At 39.8% G+C, this 23,906-nt stretch overlaps 1 protein-coding gene and 1 non-coding gene across 4 annotated transcripts in view; one reads left to right on the top strand and one right to left on the bottom strand.

Moving 5' to 3' along the window:
* Positions 1-23,906, bottom strand: part of Csnk1g1 (casein kinase 1 gamma 1) — a 140,192-nt gene that overhangs the window by 84,249 nt on the left and 32,037 nt on the right. For all 3 annotated transcript variants that reach the window (XM_028752330.1, XM_028752332.1, XM_028752331.1), the window contains exons 2-3: positions 21,090-21,138; positions 11,047-11,437 (exon numbers count right to left, since the gene is read on the bottom strand). In XM_028752330.1, coding sequence (XP_028608163.1) covers positions 11,047-11,227 — 181 coding nt within the window. In that variant the 5' untranslated portion in view covers positions 11,228-11,437; positions 21,090-21,138. The remainder of the gene's footprint in view (positions 1-11,046; positions 11,438-21,089; positions 21,139-23,906) is intronic.
* LOC114608433 lies at positions 18,824-18,955 on the top strand. Its single transcript, XR_003709366.1, has one exon. It is a non-coding gene; the product is annotated as a small nucleolar RNA SNORA17 (small nucleolar RNA).

Raw genomic sequence — 23,906 nt, 5'->3', positions numbered from 1 at the left:
CCCCCCCCCCCCCCCCCCCCCCCGCCCCCCCCCCCCCCCCCCCAGCGGCGTCAAGGTTCAGTTTTGTCTAAACTAGAAAGTGATAGATTATGAAGTGCTTCTCAGCTTCAATTTTCTATATAAAAAATATAGAATAAAAAATATGTTGAAGTAAAACTATTTCCTGCAGACATGACAAGACCATCTGCCATCATGAAGAATGACTCTTATGACCTACAGAATACCTTGGTCTCCAGTCATCTCAACAGGAAAAGTAAGCAATAAAATGACAGCTACATACATGGCAATAACAACAGAGCTGCTAACATTCCCTGGTAGAAGAAAGGTAGAGTGGGTTTTCTCAGGTTCCAGCCACTACCACTTTCCTCACTCCCTTCAGTTCTGTGTGGTCTGAGGGAACAGGGTGAGAAAGTATATTAAAGACAGAAGGCTGACTAGAAGTTAAGACTTCAGTGATGCAGCTCTCCAGAATGGGGACCTTCTGGTGATATGGCTAATTTCTAGCTATCCATACTATTAAGTAACCTCAATAAAATTATCAGGCCACCCTTAAAAGAAGTTTCTTGAGCCTCTCGGTGCCTGTCTGGGGAGAACAGATGGTTCTTTATGGCTTCTGAGAGAGCATAAGCATAAACTTAACTTTAGGTATGATGGCTGATACACTACAAAATGATAACTGCTTTGTGCTTGTTTACATTTCTAAGAATGCCAAAACAACTGAATAAATGTCATTCTTTATCTAATAGCTAAAGAACACTGGAGGTGATGTGATCATTGTCCTGGGTCAAACAGTGTTCAAATCAATTCCTTTGCCGGGGGCAAAGGCTTCATGAAAACTGAACAGGGGATGGTGAGATGGCTCATCCGGTAAAGGTATCTGCCACCAAGCCTGATGATTTCAGTTAGATACCTAGAGCCCACTTAGTGGACGGAGACAATGAAAACCTTTGACCTCCAAGTGTACATAGTGGCATGTGCCCCACCCGATAGGCAAGATAAAGTTTGTAATTTAAAAAAAAAAATTGTCAACAGGAAATGCAGATGTTTAGAAATCCAATCATTCAGTCAATATGCTCAGTGAATATACTGTACTCAGAAATTTTGCACTGGAAGAATTTAATGACAAAGAGTGTGGATCAAAATCCTATCCCTTTAAAATGAATAACTACTTCAACTAAACATATACATAAAATGCATCAGTAACTGTGAGAAAAGGTAAGCACCATAATGGACTGAAAACCTAGCCATGAGCTGGCATGATACCAAACACTCAAACCTTTAGTATGCACTGCATAAAATCCACACGTTTAACTTTTTATTCTAGGGTCTATCATTAATGGCAGAAAAACTGCATTATTTGCAAGTTTTGGAGCACTTTTATCTAAACTCAGCCTTTCAAAGAAGCAGCCTAGATATGATACTGACGTTAAAACATCTGAAGGAAGACTTCCTGTTTCAGTAAGTTACCTACAGGCTACACTTACTGAAAGCTTCAATGAGACAGCATTTTTCAAAGAACCCATAGCTCTTAGTTAAGAGTCACACAATTAAGGAAACATAAAGGGTTTAATCATCTTTCTAATTGTCAAGCTTTCTTGCCCTAAAATGAAAGCAGTGCACATATCAATTACTACCTGAACTTTATTTCTTAAAATTTAGTAAGAAGAAACTGAGGCAGAAGCTGGATAGCTCAGCAAATAAGAACAGAGCAGAAAGGACCAAAGTTCAGTCTGAGTGTCCATGTGAGTGGCTCACAACTACCTCTAACTCCATTTAGGGAATCCATTGGGGCATGTGTGCGTCCATGTACACACACACACACACACACACACACACACACACACACACATTAAAATCTTTAAGGACATGGAAAGGAAGGAAGGAGGGAGAGAGGGAGGGAGGGCACGTGGGCAGTCCAGGTGGGCAGTCAGGCAATTAGTATGGGAAATAAGTAAATACTTCTGCATACCTATGAATAGTCCTACTTAGTGAAAGGAGGGCAGTTAGTCCACTGCTCCCTCCAGACCCACCCAGAGAACATCTCTTTATGTGTACAGAAAGATTGGCACTATAATGTTAAACATTTCTCAAATAATGATCAATTAATTGTAAGGAAAATTTATATGCCAATTTTTCAATTTCAAATTCCCAAAAGCTTGCTTTTCAGGGCTGGAGAGATGGCTCAGAGGTTAAGAGCACTGCTCTTATTAATAGAGGTCCTGAGTCCAATTCCCAACAACCACACGGTGGCTCACAGTCATCTATAATGTGATCTGATGCACTCTTCTGGCATAAAAGTGTACATAGAGATAGAGCACTCAAAATAAATAATTCTTTTTTTTTTTGGTTTTTCGAGACAGGGTTTCTCTGTGTAGTCCTAGCTGTCCTGGAACTCATTCTGTAGACCAGGCTAGCCTCGAACTCTCAAACTCAGAAATCCGCCTGCCTCTGCCTCCCAAGTGCTGGGATTAAAGGCGTGCACCACCACCGCCCGGCAAAATAAATAATCTTAAAAAAAAAAAAAGATTAGTTATCAATAACAGCACTAGGCTGGAGAGACAGCTCAGCAGTTCAGAGTACCTGTTCCTCTTGCAAAAGATCTAGGTTTAGTTCCCAACAGCAACATGGTAGCTTACAGCCATCCATAATGCCGGTTCCAGGGGAAATCAATGTCTTCTTCTGCAGACATTAGGCACACTCATTCAGGCAAAACACTCATACACATAAAACCAAACCAAAACAACAACAAGGAACAAAACAAAAAACTAGATATTACATATATATTTGGCAATACTGGGGATTGAATCCAGAGCCTCACTGATGCTAGGCAAGTACTCTACCACTGAGCTACAGCTAGTCTTTGTCTTTCTGGTTAGGTTAGGTTTTGAGATAGTGTCTCATATATCCCAAACTGGCTTTGAATTCATTATGTTGTCAAAGATGGATGGCCTGGTCTTCTGTCTTTACCTCCTAAGTACTGAGATTACAGGCTGTGCTCACCATACCTAGCTTATAGGTACACTCTACCAACTGAGATGTATCTTCACTTTAAAATAAAATATATCATAAAAGCTATATTGTAGCTATTTTCCCCACATTTTTATGTTTCACTAGTAGGGTATAAAGTGAATACACTAAAATATTTGTCAATATTTTACCTACTACTCTAGAAACATGTTCTCAAGCAGCTAAGGGTCCTCTCAGACTTGCTATGTATCCCAGATTGGCATGGAGCTGTGCATCCTAATGCCTCAGCTTCCCAAGTGATATGATTACAAGTGTATGCCACTATACTTGGCTTTTACCTTTATTTTTAAAGATCTTAGAATATTCATTTTACTGTCAATGATACATTAGGTGACAAATGCAGGGGTTCACATATGACAGGCAATCAAACATTCTATAACTCAGCAACATATCTAAGCCCCAATGCATTCTCTGGAGAAAAATAATTTTTAAGAAAGGTAGTTTACAACATTTAGTAAGAATAGTCATTATTTTGAGAAATTTTTATTTCAGACATATACATTTTATGTGTATAGGATTATAATATTTTTATTCTTTTGTGTAACTAATGGTCAGAAAAGTTATCTATAAAAACTTAATGAGCTGGTGGCGCACACCTTTAATCCCCAGGACTTGGGAGGCAGAGGCAGGCGGATTTCTGAGTTCCAGGCCAGCCTGGTCTACAGAGTGAGTTCCAGGACAGCCAGGGCTATACAGAGAAACCCTGTCTCAAAAAAACCAAAACCAAAACCAAAACCAAAACCAATCAAACAAAAACTTAATGAAAATCAGTTTCAATTATTTCATTTTGAGATAAAAAGCTTAGAATAGGGATTAGTCTAGTTGCTTAGACTTTCCCAAAGAATCAAACACCCCCCACACCCCCAAAAATACCTGGAGGCAAAGGCAAGTGGATCTCTGTTAGTTGGAGACCAGCCTGCTCTACAGAGTGAATTCAAGGACAGCCAGGGCTACACAGAGAAACCCTGTCTCAAAACAACAAACAAAAACGATTAAAAACTTGGGAGTACTGGGACTAGAGGTGTATGCAATCATGGCCATGTTGGGGCCTCATAACTTGGGCCATGAGCATGCAAGGCAAGCACTCTACAAACTAAGTTACAACCCCAGCTCCTGTTCATTCATTTAACTACACAAATAATACAAAAACTTGTTTATCTACGCCAGTGCTTCTCAACCTCTTTAATGCTGTGACTCTTTACTACAGTTCTCATGTTGTGGTGATCCCTCTTCCACCATCATAAAATTATTTTTGTTGCTACTTTATAAATTTGCTAATTATGAGTCATTGAGTCATAATGTAAATATTTTTTTGGAGACAGATTTGCCAAAGGGGTTGTGATCCACAGATCTATGCTATAATTAACTCTGTTCCTGCAAAATCTATGTACTAGAAGTCTGGTTATTTGGGGAGGCCGTAGAAGCTTTGAGGTGGGGTTTATTGAGATCTTCAGATTATTGAGAGCATAGTCTTGGAAAGTAGTTTACATGAGACCCTTGACATTCTCATACAAGGATGGTTACATATAATTCCAGGCTCCTTTAACTCTAGCAAATGTCATATACAAGGCAACCAGGGGTTGAGGCATCAGGCCTATACTATGGTATTTGGCCTCTGAAACTGTGAGCTAAAGGAAAGTTTTTCCTTTTTCCTTCCTCTTTCCCTCCATAAATATCTTATGTCAGATATTTTGTCATATCTTCTCAGGTGAAAGATATCTGAGCTGTTATAACATCTTAAGGAACTACCAGACTATCTTCAAAAGTGGCTATGCCATTTTACTTTCCCAATATCATTTATCAATCTCTATCTAGTCTTCCCAGCAAACACCAATTCATTCCAGAGTCGCTAAGTTTGAAGAAGTAGTTTTCATCAATGACTAAAGAAGCTGAACACTTTTCATATGCTTATCTTCTGATTTCTCTGAATTAAAGTATATTCAAATCATTTGCTCATCTTTCAAAAGATTTATTTTTAATTATATGTGTGTTCACATACATTGGATCCCTTGGATCTGGAGTTACAGGAGGCTGTGAGGAAACCAAAGTAAATACAGGAAACTAACCCTGGCTCCACAGAGAAGTGTGTGCTCTTAAGTGCTGCACAATCTCTCCAGACACACTTAGCTTTGTTCATTTTTAATCTGGGTTGTCTTTTAACTTATTGTTGCATTTAAAAAGAGTTCTTTATGTTTTTAAAAAAATACTCTTACAAGGTAGTACCATTTAATACCATATACGAGTGTATGTGTGTGTGTGTGTGTGAGTGTGTGTGTGTGTGTGTGTGTGTGTGAGAGAGAGAGAGAGAGAGAGAGAGAGAGAGAGAGAGAGAGGAGGGAGAGAGTTTCCATGTGGCCTTTTCAATTGTCTTTAGCATCAGCCATCTATCCCTTTCCCATTTCCTCTGTCCTGACCTCCCATCTATGCATACTGCTGGGGAAGAAAAGTAATAACCAGCATAGCCAGCCTGAGTCCTATGAGCTACAATAATGACTGTGCTGGATGGAAAGATGTGTCCACTAGTGTGTAACAGTGGCTTAGACATTATGGGAGTAATCAATACCTCTTTAATGGATGTAAAGCCTGTTCCACAAGATAGGACTCATACCTGCCTGATACTGCTAACTAGGGCCAGCCAGAGGGCTGACCAGGTCACAAGCTGTAGGAGAGAACCTAATACTATTCTAAATGGACTGCTTCCTAAGTTCTTATCTACAGATTTGAGCATTTCTCAAACATAAGCAGTGAAGCTGCTATTTTTAATAGATGCGATGATATAGACACCACAACTGGTCAGATTGCAGAGAACAGACTGTGGAGTATTCAACTCTAAATCAGACAGTTATACAATACCTCCCCTCAAGGTTAAGAGATCATCACACAAGAGGGGATAGAAAAATCCTAGGAGACAGAAGTAAGTGTCTACAGTATTTGCTCAATATGACAAGGTAGCTGTAAATACAAATTGTAAATATAAAATTCCAGTAACTATGACTACATGCACAAGACAGGGCCAAAACAAAATACCAGCACGAAGGGGAGAAGTTCAGGAACTCCTACCCTAGCTGAGCCATTTCCACATATTAATTTAGATTGTGTGTAAGTATATGTGTGTGCACATGTGTGAGTTTATGTATACCACAGGCATGCATATACCCGAGGAAGCCAAAGGGCATAGACTTCCCTGGAACTGGAGTTATAGGAAGTTAGGAACCACCAGTGTGGGTCCTAGGAACCAAACCTGGGTCCTCTGCAAGAGCAGTAAACACTCCTAACCTTAGCTATCTCACCAACCATCATGGTGACTTCTTTCTTTTATTTGTTGTTGTTGTTGTTGCTGTTTTGTTTTATTTTTTTAGACAGGATTTCTCTATGTAGCCCTGGCTGTCCTGGAACCAGCTCTGTAGACTGGGCTTGCTTCAAACTCACAGAGATCTGCCAGCCTCTGCCTCCTGAGATCTGTAATTAAAGGCCTGTCCCACCACTGCCAGAGAAGCCATAGTGATTTCTTAATTCCAGTATCAAGCCAAATCTTTTTAAATAATCGAAACACATGTACATAGGAATTTAGGGACTATGTTTGTGCCACATACTTGTCAAAGTTAATATAGTAACAAACTATTGTACACATTTATCATATCACCCACCCTAGTCCTTTATTGCTAACTTCATTAAAGCCTTCTTTATTCATAAGGTCTCCTTAAGCTAGTAAGTAAATACTGACCCTTTCCTCTCAAAGAACTAGAACTAACCAATTCCTGCTAGTCCTGAAGTTTTGAATTAATCTCTTTTGCTACTGCCAAAAGTTAGATGATAACTTGGCTTATTCACTTAGCCTTTTCTTTAAAAAAAAAAAAAAATGGCTGGCTGAAAGTAGCTTAGACCTATTTATCTACTTATCTACTTAGCCAGCTAGATCTATCTATCTATCTGTCTATCATCTACCCATCCATCCATCCCATCCATCCATCTATTCAATGTTTATGGGTGTTTTACCTGCATGTATGGCTGTGCATCACATGTGTACAGTGTTTGCAGAAACCAGAAGAAGGTTCAATCCCCCTGGAACTGGAGTTACAGAGAGTTGTAAACTGCCATTTGAATGAAATCAAACCTGGTACCTCTTGAAAAGCAACCAGTGCTCTAAGCCATATCTCCAGGCCTCCAGCCAACCATTTTTTTGAGTATACATTATATATCATACATAATGAAAAGAGTTATGGCTATGAAAACAGTGCTGAGACACAAACATATCCTGGAATCGAACAAAGTACAATGCAGTAAGGAGCACACTTAGAGGAAGGACCAGACACTGTTATCTTCTTTCCTATGTTAATGAGTCTGCGTCATTTCTCTTTGAGATCCTTTGTGATTCTATTCCACCGAGTCACAGAAACACTTCATAATTTGGCCCTTACTTACCTGACAGCACATCTATTGCTTTGTTTGACTTCACATCTTTTGACCAAGCTATTTATAATCCTCTGTTGCACTGATAATACGCTGAGTACTCTCACCTGGCAATTTTGTATCCTGCAACTGGAAAGAGTCCCTCCTTAATGTCTAGCAGCAAAACTAGTATTACAAATAACTCCTTTCTAAAACCTTCATTTATGTCTGCTGATGTGGTTTCTATACAACTTGTTATCATATTTATTGTTTTGTATTATAATTTGGCTTTCTCTTTGTACCAGGAGACAGTAGTATCTTTAGAAACAGAAACCACATTCTACTCTATGTAATCTTCCCTAAACTTGACATTAGGAAATATTCAAGAAACAGTTGAGAATCAAAATATACTGATAAGGCAAGGAGTAGCATCACACATAAAATTCTAGCACTTGGAAGACTGAGGTAGGATACTACATAGTTAAACAATGTTTCAAAAATGGTGAAGGAGAAAACAAGAACTGGGACTGGGGGGGATAGGCCAACCCAGCCAATGTTTTTTGTTTGTTTGTGTTCTGTATGTATACTCAAACAATAAGACTACTGCTTACTACTATTGCCACATAGGGAAAGAACAAAGAAAGCATACTTTGTCCCTTCTGTCTACCTATCTGACAATCTACTTAATAAGTAATTAAAAATACTCAGAAAAAAAATCACTGCACTTGAAAGGAGAGACACCATGATACCCACTTGCATCTGGGAGATAAAGACAAGAATCAAAGGTCCAAGGTCTGCATAGGCTGCACAGCAATTGGAGAGCAGCCTAAGCAAATAAAACACCACATTAAAAAAAGGAAAAAGGAAAAGACCAAGTAAGAAGAAGTCACTACAGGAAACAAACAAACACTTTTACTTTAGATAATGATCAATGTAGCAGGTCATGCAAGCTTAACAGCCTAAGTTTGTTTGCTGGAATCCACATAAAAGTGGAAAGAAAAACTGATTTAACAAAGTTTTGTCTTCTCAAAATCCAAAAGCTCCATGTGTACATGGTGAAAGACGTGTGTGTGTGTGTGTGTACATGTGTACATACCCACATACTCCACATAGAATGTTTGCAAAACTAATTGCTGAAGCAACTGAGTAGTTGCTAGGAAGGCATTTGGTATGAAATTACACACCTTCTATTCACAGTAGCATCTAGCTTAGCTAACTGGAGCATGAACACATCTCTAAATATGAAGGCCTTTTTATTATCCTAGTCAGGTTCAATTCTAGGTTGCTAGTGTTCTATAATTAAAAATGAATTCATTCTTAGCATCTTCAATCCAATTCTGTACCTGGAGATGTGTAGATAGAATAGTGATGTTTCGCTAAGGACTGAAAAAAGTAATCATAGGTATATAATTTTTTCCATTCTTTTACATAATTATCAAAACCAGAGGCTAAAAAACAAAAATTAAACAAAAACACCCCAATCATCTCATGTTTCTACCCTCAAAATAGTCCAAATTATGAATAATTTTCATAATAATCCATAGCTTCAACAACTATTTAGAGGCTGGAGAAATGGCTCACTAATTAAGAGTGCTTACTGCTCTTCCAGAGGACCCTAGTTTCGTTGCCAGCATCTACATACAAGATGGCTTACAACTCCCTGTACCTCTAGCTCCGTAGGATCTAAGGCTCTCGTTTTTACCTCCTTTGAATACCTGCATATACACAGAATAGACTCACACAGACAGATGTACATCAAGATTTTTTTTTTTAAAAAAAAGATTCAGCTTTCTACATCCTCCACGTACAAGGTCTTTCTTAACTTTACAAGGTCTACTTTCTGTTTAGGGTGGTGGTAACATGCCTGTATTCCTAGCACTGATGAGGGGTTGGAGGAGGAAGGGAGAGTGTAGAGGCAGAAGGATATCTAGAAGGCCGAGGTTAACATGGTCTACATAGTAAGTTCCTGGCCACCCAGGGCTGAATGGTGAGGTCCTGTTTCAAAAACAAATTAACAAATTTCATTTCTGCACTAAAATAGCATAGGAATTAAAAGAGCATATACATTCCCGGTATACCTTCTTCTCAATCTTACATCTTCCAGCTGGTCAACTGTCATTATTTATCACCTAATCACAAATTCATATTTGAGCTGGATATGGTAATGTTCACTTATAACCCTAGCACATAGGATGCTGGGTTAAAAAGAGTTACAAGTTTGAGGCCTGTATGGGCTATATAATGAGTTCAAGGTCAGCCTGAGCCACAGAACAAAATTTATCTCAAAATTAAAAAATTTTGGACACCCCAAACTGACAAATGGTTGGTAACTTGAACATTTACAAGAGACTAGGATGGCTGTGAGTTAGCCCAATGACGGGATTATTGTAGGTCCACTTCCCAGGGGCCCACCCAAAGCAGCCAAAAAGGAGTGCGTGGTGCTGGGAGTGGGTGCAGCCTACATGGCCTAAGACAGGGCTCTCACCCTCCTTTCACCCACATCAGAGTCCCTTGACGTTGCCCATCGTCGACAACCTAAAGCCTTCGACCATCGATGTGACTCGTCTCACATCAGTGTTTTGGGGTTGTGAACTTGTCTAAGACCCCCCCATAATTAGACATCCAAATTCAAAACTCACATAGTTGGGATTGAACATAAGACGCCTTCTCTAACTAAACAGAGAAGGGGGAGATGCCAGAAGCCAGGACCCTCGCCCTTACCCTTACCCCCTACCTTTCCCCACCTGCACAATGTCCTCTGAAGCTTGGCAACTGCAAGATCCTGCTTAGCAACTGCAGATAGACTCAAAGCAGAGTACCATGTCTTCTTAAGAATAGCAGGGAGACCATAACTCAAGCAGTGTACCATATCTTCTGAAGAACAGCAGGTAGATCATAATTCAAGGCAGTGTACCATATAGACCATGACATGTTTCAAGGCACAGGCCAAGAAGATTTTGTACTTTTCCACCACCTGGACCCTCTTACCCCCTCCCCTTGTAAAACATGCTATAAAAAAGCATTTCATGTTCAAAAAAAAAAAAAAAAAAGAAATTAAAAAAAAAAAAAGAAAAAAAAAATTTTGGGCTGGAGAGATGGCTCAGCAGTTAAGAACACAGATTGCTCTTCCAGAGTTCAATTCCCAGCAACCACAAGGTGGCTCACATGCCCTCTTCTAGTGTGTCGGAAGACAGCTACAGTGTACTCATATACATAAAATAAATAAAATCTTTAAAAATAAATAGGTTTAAAAAAATTTACAGCAGGGCATGGTGATGAACTCTAATCTCAAGAGGCAGAGGCAGGCAGATCTCTAAGTTCAAGGCCAGCCTAATCTACAAAGCAAGATCTAAAATAGCTACACAAGTTAATCCTCTCTTAAAAAACCAATAATAATAATAATTTAAATATTAATAAATAGAAACTCAAAATTGGTAGAAAACTAAAAATCCTATCACACATAAAGGGAAGCCAAGACTGATAATAACTATAGACTCCTTTGCAAAATCCTTATTTCTTATGTCAGTAAGACCTAATTAAGAGAAAGTTCTCAATCACCTCCTTATCTTGAAACACACCAGAGAACGTTATGGTTGTTAGTAAAAGCCACAGACATAAGCAAGATCTTACCTAATCTGAGCTCTCCGAAGTTCCCACACCCTATCTTCTTGCCAACCCTGAAGTTGGGTCCCACCATGAGAACCCCAGAGGATGTTGAAGTGCCAGATGGTCGGGAACAGTGTGTATTCCGTTGTGCCATGGTTTTAGTTGTCCGTTGTCTATCATCCTTTTCCCTATTAGAATGGTCCATGTTCCTACACAACAGTCTCTGAACAATGAGTGACCTCAGTGTGTATACTTCTCTTCAACACAGAAGTATGTCCAAATCACCAGTCAGAGAATGAGGAGTTTTGGCACCATATTTATGCTTCTAATGTTCTTCCAGAAGGTGAAAACCACTGATCAGTTCTTGAAGAACATATAGTCTGTAGATCTCATGCATAAGAGGACATTTTGTAACCTGGATAAAAACCAAGAAAATTACAGTTAAAAAATAATTTTTAAAACAAACTGAGAAAGTCACTAATTAGAATGGACCTTATCCAATGGTACAGTGATATTTCAGAGCTCCCTGAAATAGGTTTTGGTTTTATATCTTTCAAAATGTTAACCATCTGGATTAATTACAAGTTAACACAATCTAAGTAAACTGCAAATCAGGACACTAAGGGAACACACTTAAGTATTTAATAGGAAAGATTTCTTTTAGTAATGTCATTTAGCCAAAAAGAAAATATTTGCTTAGTTGTTTTCTTAATTGACTGTGTAACAGGGTATTCAGCAGAAAGGGTTAATGCTAAATTAAATAAACTGTAGACAATTTAATTCAAAGCTGTCCTTGTACAATTGATCTAGAACTCATTAGAAATGAGGCTTTTCAGTGTTTCTCTTCCCTCTACTCACCATTTACCAAGCACTGGCAGCAATCATGCAATCCAAAACGTACAAACTGGCAGCAGTCTCTCAGAAGCCCACACTTAACGCTCTCTGGTGTTGTTTCTCACCAAGTGCCTCTCTTTTAACCCTTATGTTTAAGCAGATAATATATTTCATAAAACCCCAATTCTGCTTTAAAAGAGTGGCATGAGGAATGGTGGCATATGCCGTTAATCTTAGCACTTGGGAGGGAGGCAAAGGCAGGTGGATTCTACAGAGTGATTCCCAGGACAGATACCCTGATGAAAGAAGAGAGGGGAGGGGAAGGGAGGGGGAGGGGAGGGGGAGGGGAGAAAGAAAAACAAGAGGGAGGGCAGAGGAACAGAAAGGAAGGGGAAGGAAAGGGGAGGGGAAGAAAAAGGGAAAGGCAAGGGAGGAGAGGCAAAAACTTATGTGCTGCATTTTTTAAAAAAATATTTATTTTTATTCTGAATAGGAACCCCAATTGAAAATAAAGCCATAAAACTAAAAAGTCTTAACCTTTATCCCCATTAGAATTTTCCAGAGTCTCACATAAAAACTGAGCCCAACCCAAAAGTTGACAATAAGATCATTTTATTGCCGCATCTGATACGCATGTCCTCGTGATGTCATGGTATCTGTTGGATTTTGACCATGGTCCTGGCTCTTTACTCACATAGCCATGGTTTCTTCCTAAGTGACCAGAATATGCCTCAGAGAACAGGACCTATTTCACCTTTATTTTCTCTCATCTCCTTTTCTCCCCAAAGCAAACACCATAGAAACTACAATTTCTCTCCCTCCAAGGTAAGTCACACAAACCAAAATATACTTTTATCTCCCCAGCTTTGAAAATGACCATAAAGAAATCCGCAGCTCTAACCTGTCTGACAGTATGATCGTGGATTGTAAGACCACCACCCCACACCACATTTCAAAAGAACAGCCTCCTACTCCGAAAGAATAAAAGCTGTAGAGAGGTCCAGGAGAATATGAACATGAAGTTTCACTGGGTTTTCCCACTATTGGCATTAGATCATCGTCCTTTTTGTCCAGTCATATTTTTACATGCTTCAATCATGACTATGCAATTAAGTATCCATAACAACTCAAAAGGACAGATCCTCTAGACACTGAGGTGGAAACCCTACACCCCCAATGCCTGTGCACCTCTTCATCTGTATCTTTTATGACACACTTGATAACCAGCAAATCATAATTATGTTTGGATGAGTTTTGTGAGCTACTCAAAACAACAGAATTCAGAAGTGAGGTACAAGGGAGCTACTTATGACCAGTTGGTCAAAATCACAAGCAAAATAACCAGAGACATAGAAGGGAATCTCAACTCAGGAAAGACAGTTTTAGGGATTTGACTCAGTTTCAAGGTTGACAGTGTTAGACCAGAGTTAGGACATCAGGGCTGTGTCTACCTCTGCAGAATTAATTCTTTACTTGTTGATAGGAGAATCTCCATACCTTTTCAGGTGTCAGAAATCTTCCTTTTTTTTTTAAATTTTTTTATTGTTTTTTTTTTTTTGTTTGGTTGGTTGGTTTTTGTTTTTTTGTTGTTGTTGTTGTTGCTGTTTTTTTTTTTTTTTCGAGACAGGGTTTCTCTGTATAGCCCTGGCTGTCCTGGAACTCACTCTGTAGACCAGGCTGGCCTCGAACTCAGAAATCCACCTGTCTCTGCCTCCCAAGTGCTGGGATTAAAGGCGTGCGCCAGCACCACCCGGCTAGAAATCTTCTGTTTGGACCATTATAGTGTAACAACTGTTAATACTCGTTTAAAAAGAAAATATCCTCTCCCCCCCCCCTTTTTAGACAGGAGAGATTCACTTGCCTCTGCCTCTGCAGTGCTGGAACTAAAGGTGTATGATGCCCAGCCAACTACCAGGGTACAACAGTTATCGCTGTTAAATAACAGGAAAGGTTTCTAGGCTACAAATGCTTCCTACAAATACTTCACTTCTAACACCCTACAATACGATCACAGGTACAAAGCTGGGAGATGTTAATGGACACACAATAACTAACCCAATACAAGGATGTGTGCTTATAGCACAATATCAGCTAAAATAATTTTTATATTATTACATTTGATATTTATTTTTGTGTTAAAACTGTAAAATGATGACATTGGAATTTCCACAATACTAATTATTATTAATAAAATCAATTGCCTACATGAACAACAGAACAAATCCTTATTTCTGCTCATTTCTAAACGTACTCAATACTCTCTGGTTGTCCTTTATCCAAATAAAACAGTAATGGAGAAAGAAAAGCAAAGTAAAACTGAAGATGTTTTATTTATATAGATTTGTTTTAATTGTTGAAGACGTGTATGTTAGAGACTGGCAGAGACATTTTCTTTCCTTATAGTATACATTGTTTCAGGACACAAATAGAATATGCAGCCCATATGCACATTCAACTAATGCCTGGACTTTCAGATTATCATCACTATCATATTTTGAATGTCTTGTTTTAACAGTTACTAGTAGATAACATAAAAACAAGCAGATTGAATAGAACATACAAAGTAAATTTTATTTTAACCTTTAAAAGGGGGAGGAGGAGTTCTGGGCTGGGGATATAGATCAATAATAGGATGCTTGCCTAGCATTGGCAAGGACCCATGCTCAATTTATACATTTTGTTTGTTTGTTTTGTTTTACTTTATGTTATTTTTTGGTTTATTGAGACAGGGTTTCTGTGTAGCTCTGATTGTTCAGGAACTCACTCTGTAAACTAGGCTGGCTTCAAACTTAGAAAGTTGCTTGCCGGGCTGGAGAGATGGCTCAGTGGTTAAGAGCACTGACTGTTCTTCCAGAGGTCCTGAGTTCAATTCCCAGCAACCACATGGTGGCTCACAACCATCTGTAATGGGATCTGTTGCCTTCTTCTGGTGTGTCTGAAGATATCCACAATGTACTCATATAAATAAAACAAATAACTCTTTAAAAAAAAAAAAAAAAAAAAAAAGAAAGTTGCTTGCCTCTTCCTCCCAAGTTCTAGGACAGTATGCCATCACAGCCTGACTTTTTTTTTTTTTTTAAGGCTTCCAAGGAAAACAGAAAAAGACAAACCATATGCTTCTACTATCGTATTATTCGCACTCTTTTATTCTTACCAGACAGGGAGATGTTAAAAGGTGTCTATTTTCCTACTGAATAAATCATTAGTCATTTAATATTTAATAAATATCACATATTATAGTGAACACATTTATTTGAACCTTTATAGTTGCATCAAAAGTTAGTTTAAAAACTCCAATTCTAAAGCCAGGCACGGTGGTGCATACATGCAATCCCAGTACTTGAGGGTGGAGATAGAAGCATCAGTAGACCAAGGCCAGTCTTGATACATAGACAGTTTAAAGGCAGATTGAGTGACAAAAGATGCTCTCTCAAAAACTAAACACAAATACTATAGAACAAGTAAACTACAAACAAAACAACTATAACTCAGTTCAGCCAAAATAAAAATCATGTATTAAGAACTATAATAAAACTAAGACGTTATCAAGCTTAATTTTAGCCTATATAATTTTTGTTCTGTTTTGTTTGAGACAGGGTTTCTTTGTATAGCTCTGCTTGTCCTGAAATTCACTTTGTAGACCAGGCTGGCCTCAAACTCAGAGATCTGCCTGACTTGGTCACCCAAGTGCTTGGATTAGAGGCTTATACCACCACTCACCCAGTGCATGGGCCTCCTTATCTTAGAATTTATTTTCTGTTTACTGTATGTGTGTGTACATGCACTTATGAGGTCAGAAGAACATGCTGATTCCTTAGAGCTGTTAGAGGTAGTTATTAATTGATGTGAGTGCTGGGAACATACATCTTCTGGAACAGCAGTAAGAGCTCCTAACCCTGAGCTACATCTCTCTAGCACTAGACACAAGTTTTCATTGCTGAAGTAGTTAGTATGCTTGTGGAAGGACAGAGGCCAGAAGAGGGAGTCGGATAATTCAGAAGCAAGTTGCAGACATTTGCAGGATACTGGCTTTTTTTAAAAAAAGGCGCGCGCATGTGTGTGTGTGCGTGTGTGTATGAGCATACTGTCCCTCTCTTCAGACACACCAGATCCCATTATAGATGGTTGTGTGTGTGCGTGTGTGTCTGTGTGCGTGTGTGTGTATGAGCACACTGTCCCTCTCTTCAGACACACCAGAAGAGGGCATCAGATCCCATTATAGATGGTTGTGAGTCGCCAAGTGGTTGCTGGGAATTGAATGCAGGACCTCTGTAAGAGCAGTCAGTGCTCTTAACCACTGAACTATCTCTCTAGGCTCCCTCCCTGCTTTTGATACCTGGCTTTTTTATGTGGGTGCTGAGAACTGAGCTCTAGTCAAGATTATACAGCAAGCACTCTCTACCTTTGAGCTATGTCTTCTTTTAAATGAAGAAATGTGGACAAATATAAGAACTGAAATAGACTGATGAACACTAAAGAGTGGGGATAATGGAAATGGATGGATTCAATTTTGCAAAAAAGAAACTGTAGCACCAAAACATTTTTTGTTTTTAATTTTTTTTATTTATGTATATGGTACCTACAAAGGCCAGAAAAGGACATTATGTGTATGTGCACACCTGTGTATGTGTGTACATTCAGGCAGATATTTGTGGAGGCCAGAAGAGGGTATTGGGATGCTCTGGAGCTGGAGTTTCAGTTGTGAGCCAACTGCTATGTTGCTGGGAACCATGTTTGTCCTCAGAAAAGCAATTCGCCATGTTCTTAACTGCTTTCAGTGTAGCCCTGGCTGTCCTGAAACTCACTCTGTAGACCAGGCTGGCCTTGAACTCACAGAGATCTCTGCCTGTCTTTGCCTCTCAAGTGCTGAGATTAAAGGCATGCAACACTACTTTCAGCTTGAGTTAAACTGTGAGAAAACTGTGATGTATGTCTACATCTAGAATCTGTGTGTGTATGTATGTGCCTACGTACATGTGAGACTCATGAATATGTGTGGTTTTCCTAGAATTACCTTTGCTCTTTTGTGAAAAACCAGTGTGCCCATATTTATGCCAATCCATTTATGGGCATCTATTCCATTTCTTTGATTTGTTTGGTTTATTTCACCAATACTCTAGTTAATAGAACTTCAAAATAACTCATGAAATCTCCAACTTCATTTGAATCCAGGGCCTTGTGCGTGTTAGTCAAGCATTCTACCACTGAGCTGCATTCACAGGCCTAGCTAAGAAGAGTTTTTTTGTTTTGTTTTGTTTTTTAATAGAAGCATTTTTTTAAAACAGGCTTAATATTAACATGCTTGTGTATGAATATGGAGAACAGCAATCACCGGAGATCTGTGATGCCAGACTCAGGCCTCCTAACACATGGGAATACATACAAACATACATTCACATGTGCCCTACACAGATGTACATCACACAGAGATATAGATAACTTTTTTAAATTGAAAGATGAAGTTTCCCCAATTTTTTACTAGCAAACTAGCAAAACAGGTCTATAAAACTATTTACCTTCTCATCTCAATGAAGAGCCTGAGGCAAGTTACTTAATAAGCTTCACTGAACACTCTCTCACCGTACCACCTTCCTCTTCTCCTTGGAACTTTTCCATTACAGTGACATCTCCTGGTCATCATTTCCTACCTACCATCTTCTCTCCTACAAGACTTACACAAACACATCATGTGTTCTCTTTTTATTTCCACAGTCTTCAATAATATATAAATGCATTTTAAATTTCATCTCCTCAAACCAACTAAATCTTTCTTTTGTCATAGTAATCATATATATTTGAAGCTAAACCATGTACACTTTATAGCCTTTATCATTTTTGATTCTTTGGAATGCTGGGATTTAAATCCTAGGCCTCATATGCTAGGAGACCTGTCTCCTTCTCAGCTCAGGCACAGGGCTTTCTCTTCTCCTTTACCCTCTGCTGTCACTTCCTCCTAACTTTCTTCCTATCTAATAACTGTTCCTGGTTATTCTCCTTTGGAAGATCCTTGATTATTTTGGGTGAAGAGGGTTATTTTGAGACAGGAATCTTACCGTAGCCCAGGCTGGCCTCAAACTTGTAATCCTGTAATCCTGAGCTTCCAGAGTTCTGAGCTACAGGCATTCATTATTATCTGCCATGCTTTATTTCTTCAGAATACTGGCTCTTATCCTTGTTTGTTTGTATTGTTCTGATTTTTTTGACAATATCTCAATATAACTCAAGCTCATCTAGAACTATGTAACCCAGGCTGGCATTACAGGAGTTAAGACACCATCTCCAGCTGAAGAACTATTTTTAGAAAAAAACAATGCACACATATGCATTCCATTTTCTCATGGGACTTCTATAGAAGAACAGCACTTGCTTAAGGAGTTTGATGTTTCTAAACACCAAAAAGAAAATGACAAGTATGTTATTCTTATACTTAGACAAAGCATTCTCTTTTTTGTTAAAAAAATTGTTTTTGAATTATGTGTAAGAATATATGTCACACTTATATTCGCATCACTCAGGAGGCAGAGCAGATGGATCTCTGTGAGTTTGAGGCCAGCCTGGTTTACAGTTCTAGGACAGCCAGGATTACAAGGAGAAACTCTGTCTTGAAAAACAAAATAGTAAAGAAAGGAAGGAGGGGGAAGGGAGGGGAAAGAATGTGTATCTGTGTGGGGGGTTGCCCATGTGCATTCAGTTGTCTATGAAGACCAAAAAGGGTGTCAGATAAGAGGTGAAGTTACAGGCAAATATGAGCTGCCTTACTTATACAGGTTCTAGGAACTAAACTCAGGTCCTCTGAAGAAGCAGTTTGTGCTCTTTAATGCTGTGTCAACTCTCCAGTCCTAGTCAATTAAATTAACAAATATTTACAAAGTACCTTCTATGTATCTAAACCTGGGATAGTTGATGTTAATGTAACAGTGAACTCAACATTTATAGTTGTTCTGGTTTTAGAGTTTAGAATATAGAAGGGGCCCCTAGAGGCACTGCAGGTGTGGCTGATGTATCACATATATATCAGTAGGTGGCAGAGAGGAGAGAAGCTGTGTCGACACTCAGTGTTCTGACCTATGAACATCTGAAGGATTAGTAGCCTAAAATTCTTAAAAAAAAAAAAAAAGTGACCCTGAAATAACCACCAGTTTATTTCCATACAGGCCTGGTAGAGCAGACCCTGCTTGGCAACATAACGGATGAGCAGGGCATTGCACTCCTGAAATGATCCCAGACACTCCGAGACCCGGGGCCCAACTAAGAACAAGTAAGTGGTGGAGAAATGAAACAGAGACAGGAAGATGTGAGCACAGTGAAGAGAGGGAGGCTTGAGTATAGTGAGGAACAACCTGATGTGCATAACCAGTGATGCCGCCTGGGACCTGGTGGGGTCCTAACCCTGCAGCAGCAGGGGTCTGTTACCACCAAAAGCCAGGCAGACATCCTTGGTCTGGGTTGTTGTCCTGAGACATGCTGATGTCTAAAAGTGCAGAACTGGTCCCACCCTTCACCTGGGCACAGTGGGAGAGCTGGCCTTGAGGGCATCCAGCAGGAAGCTGACCCCACCCCTAGGCAGCTGCAGTACTCAGCAAGGCAGGCCCCACACATTGCAGGAGTTGCTGGTGAGCCAGTCCTACTACCTATTTCTTGTGGTCCTGCTCCTTATCAGCTCTAGCACTTAGGAGAATGTGCCCTGCATTTGCCTAGGCAGCACAGTGGAGCTGACCTTGGTGACAGAGGTTGTTTGTGACTGTTGACTCCGGTGACCAAGGGCATGAGCATAGGAGAGCTGACCCCAACACTTGTCTGCCATGGCATGACATGGGTAAGGGAGATATCCCTTCCCTCCTTTTTGCCCTCACCACAGCAGGCAGGTAGGAGACCTGGCCCTGGGATCATGAGAACAGGAGAGTTGACCCTGCTCCAGCACTCTGGAGAGCAGACCTTACACTTCACCTGGTCAGCACTGGTAGAGATGGCTCTGGTTGAGAGGGTTGCTGGTAAGCTGGGCCTGAGGGAGTGAGAGACAGGAAGAGCCAGCAGGCTGATAAGCTCAGATACTGTATTCTCAGGCCCAGATCCAGGGATTTCAACTGGCCCATCCCAACATCTATCCCATCCATGAACTGCTGGAGTGCACTTGAAGGGCTGGCCCTACAGATCCAAAACTACAGGATTTCCATGCGACAGGGCAACAATAGGATACTCAAGAGGAGTCCTAGTGAGGTTCCAGTACTGTAACAGAAACCAGAGACCTCGTACCAGACCAATGAGTCATTGACAAAGATTTACTAGCAAAGCAGTGTACACAAAAGGGTGTACTGTTGGACACACTGCAGCTTCCAAAGTAAGATTTTTTTCTTTCTCTGCTGGGGTTTGGGGGAGGAGGCTGCAAAGATGGAGGGTGGGTACAAGGGGAGAGGTAGATGAGTGGGGTTGGGGTACATGATGTGAAATTCTCAAGCAATCAATAAAATGCTTAAAAAAAAAATAGAAAGACCACCACAAATGATCACACACAAAAAAAGAACAACAAACGTTGGGATCATGGTGTAAATTAAACAACTGTGGCTGAAATAATGAATTTAAGACTAAAGGATGAATTTCATATAGATGCTATAACTACTACAGCTCAGTGACAGAGGACCTGCCTAACATGCATAAAGTCCTGGGTCTGATCTCCAGCACAAGGTACTGCTCTGGGGTCAGAAAAAGGATGTTCAGCCTCATTAAGTTACCATCTTTAATAGTGTCATGAAGGACAGGAGCCTCATCAAGAGCTAGAGAGAGTGTGTCCAGATATAGGCAGTATCAGTCTATAGATGAAAGGCTTTTGGTAAAGAGAGACCAATAAATAAGGTAGGGGGCATCATAATCACCATGTGAAGAGTTCGCAGGAGTCCATTGTTCAGCATTTTTTTAAAGGTCACCAGAAGCAATAAGAGGCCATTTAAGCAGAGGAATGACATTTATACTTAAAGGCATATCAACTTTTAAAAGGCATTTAGATTTTTCTTTTTTAATGATTAGCTCTAGGTACTAAATTACTTCTTGAGTAGGTTTAACCTTAATATGCCTGCTTTCTAAAAGAGTAATTATTGCTTTTTATAGAGGACGCTGGGAGCAGAGGAGATACGGTTATTACTGTATTAGACAGTTCAATCTAGCCAGAAGATTCCAAACTTGAGCTTTCTCTTCCTTCTGATACACTAACAAAGGATTCTTCCCACTCGCTTACTTACCAATTAAGCCCCATTGAGTCAAAGGTGTACTGGCCTCACACTTGTCCTCCTGAAACAACAAAAACAAATACACATAGAGTATCTTTAAAACACATTCAAAGTTTTTGCTGAACAACCTAATCCTCCCTCCCCTGAACAACGTTGTTGCCTCTGTTTCTTACAGTCAACATGACCCATTATTTGACTAGTGTACTTAAAATAGACTCCTTTATGGCAAAATTTCCTTCCTTTTTTTGGAGGGGGTGGTTTCGAGACAGGTTTCTCTGTGTAGCCCTGGCTGTCCTGGAACTCACTCGGTAGACCAGGCTGGCCTCGAACTCAGAAATCCACCTGCCTCTGCCTCCCAAGTGCTGGGATTAAAGGCATGCGCCACCACCGCCCAGCTATGGCAAAATTTCTTTATGAGATCAATTTTCTAGCTTTAAAAAACTGATTTGTTGGGAAACGTTTCACACACTATAGATCACAAGAGTAGAGGGTAGTAGCTTAGCAGATAGAATGTTTGTCTAGCACACTTGAGACCCTCCGGTCAGCTCCACAAATTGAATAAAAAGTGGGTGTGGTAGAATACACCTGTAATCCCAGAACTTGGTACATGATTGTAGAAAGGTCAGAAGTTCAGTTATCCTCATGAGACAGTGAGTTGGGAGTCCAGCCTAGGTTTCATGAGTCTCCAAAATGTTCCTTCCCCACAAAGCAATGAATAACAAATGGTATCCCCACTATAGAGGTAACTTTAAATGCAGATTTCAAGTATACTATACCTTAGTTCACAATTAGTGCAAATGACTTTTATTGAAGCTTTTGAAATTTATTATTATTACATATGTATACATAATATATGTATGTGGGATATCATCCCATAGTATGTATGTGTGAAGGTCACACAACAACTTCATGAAGTTGGTTCTCTCCATTTACCTTTATATTATTTTTGGGTATTAAACAGAGGTTGCCAAGATTGGGTGTTTTTAGCTGCCGAGCCATTTTATCAGCCCTACAAATCTGTTTTTAAAGACCCTGGAAGAGAACACTGAACCAAGAACTTTTGTGCATGCTAATCTGACGCTGTACTACTAAGCTACATTCCCAGCACTTAAGGCTTTTCTTTTTTCTTCTCTTCTTTTTTTTTTTTGGGGGGGGGGGTTGGGGGTGAGGGTGTACAGAATATTCTATGTATCCTTGGCTGTCTTAGAACTTTATTTATAGACCAGGCTGGCCTCTGTAGACTCAGAGATCTGCCTCTGCCTCCCAAGTTCCAGGATTAAAGGTATGGGTTACCACACATTGCTGCTTCATCCTTTTTTAGACAGACTTACTATGACATGCAGGCTGGCCTCAAACACACAGCAATCCTCCTGTCTCAGTCTCCAGAGAACTGAGAATACAGGTGTGAACCACCATACCCAGTAATTGAGATTATTTGAATGGTTAAATAAATAGTCTCATCAGCTTTTTAGTTGCTGTACTCATTTTGAGCTTACCTAGGAAAAGATCTGATGTCGGTGTTAGTCATTTCTCTTGGCTTTAAAATGTATTTAATTTTATTTTGAGTGAATGCTGTGGCTACGTATATGGATGTGTGCCATGTGTGTGCCTGGTACCTGCAGAGGTCAGAAGAAGGAGTCAGATCTCCTAGAACTGAAATTAGAGACAGTAGTGAACGACTACGTGAGTGCTGAAAAACAAACTCAGGTCTCCTCTAGAAGAGCAACAAGTACTCTTAAGCACTGAACACCTCCCTAGTCGCCCTTGGACCTTGTTGGAAGATATTTGATCACACAGTGAACACCAAATTGTGAACTGGAAAAGCCAGCCCTAGCACACACCTTTTATCCGAGAGTTTTCTGTTTACTGTAAACAAGTAGTTGTAAACAAGAGCTAAATAAAGTCAATGATAGGCCAAGAGTCGATCAAGCAACCAGTTGAAAGGGAGTAAACATAAGGAAGTAGAAGGGAGAAACACTGAGGTGAAAGGATTTAAGACAGGAGAAGAAGAAGGGCTTTTTCATTCTGGGATATCAGTAAAGTTGAAAGGTCAGTTGAGTGCTTTCTCTACCTCTCTGAGCTAGCAGGTTTTCACCTCAGCACCTGGCTCCTGAGTTGTCTTTGGTAAATCTAAAGTTTGAGATCTTGTTTTTTAAAACAACAGGACTCCCCTCACCTTTAAATCTTGTAAATCTTATCAACATTACATACTGGGAGGCTTTAACAAAGAGGAGAAAAAACATGCACTTAGTAAGTAAATTTGCAGCTGGACATGGTACCACATACTCTTGATCCCAGCACTTGAACATCAGTGAGTCTTAGACCAACCTGGTCTACATAGCAAGCTTCAGGCCAGCCAGCTACATAATGAGATACTATGCCAAGACCAAACATTGTAGGTTGATATTAATAGTTTCCTTGAAGACTTTGTTGTTGTGGCTGCAACATAACTAAATCAAGTAAAAAATATTCTTCCTGTGATATATTAGTAAGGCTTGTTGAATTGTGTAAGATCCCAACAACAGTGTATGAAACTCTTGATAAGAATAATTGTAATCCATTTTCTTCCTTAATTCTACTGTAGCATAAAGATGTCTTGAAACTTGTGGCGTAAAGTTGGAGCTGTAATCTGATTTTCATACTCCAATGTGACTTTCTTTGCTAGTTTTACTTTAGAGTTATTATTAGTTAATCCATTATTGTAAGAGTTATGAATCAAGTAAGGTCAAGGCCAGCCTGGCATACATAAGTAGTTCCAGGACAGCCAGACGCTGTCTTCAAAAGAAGGAAGGAAGGAAGGAAAGGAGGGAGGGAGGGAGGGAGGGAGGG

This window comes from Grammomys surdaster, unplaced genomic scaffold, assembly GCF_004785775.1.
Source record: "Grammomys surdaster isolate TR1022 unplaced genomic scaffold, NIH_TR_1.0 125896, whole genome shotgun sequence".
Classification (NCBI taxonomy): Eukaryota; Metazoa; Chordata; class Mammalia; order Rodentia; family Muridae; genus Grammomys; species Grammomys surdaster.
This window is presented reverse-complemented; position numbering and strand designations above follow the sequence as displayed.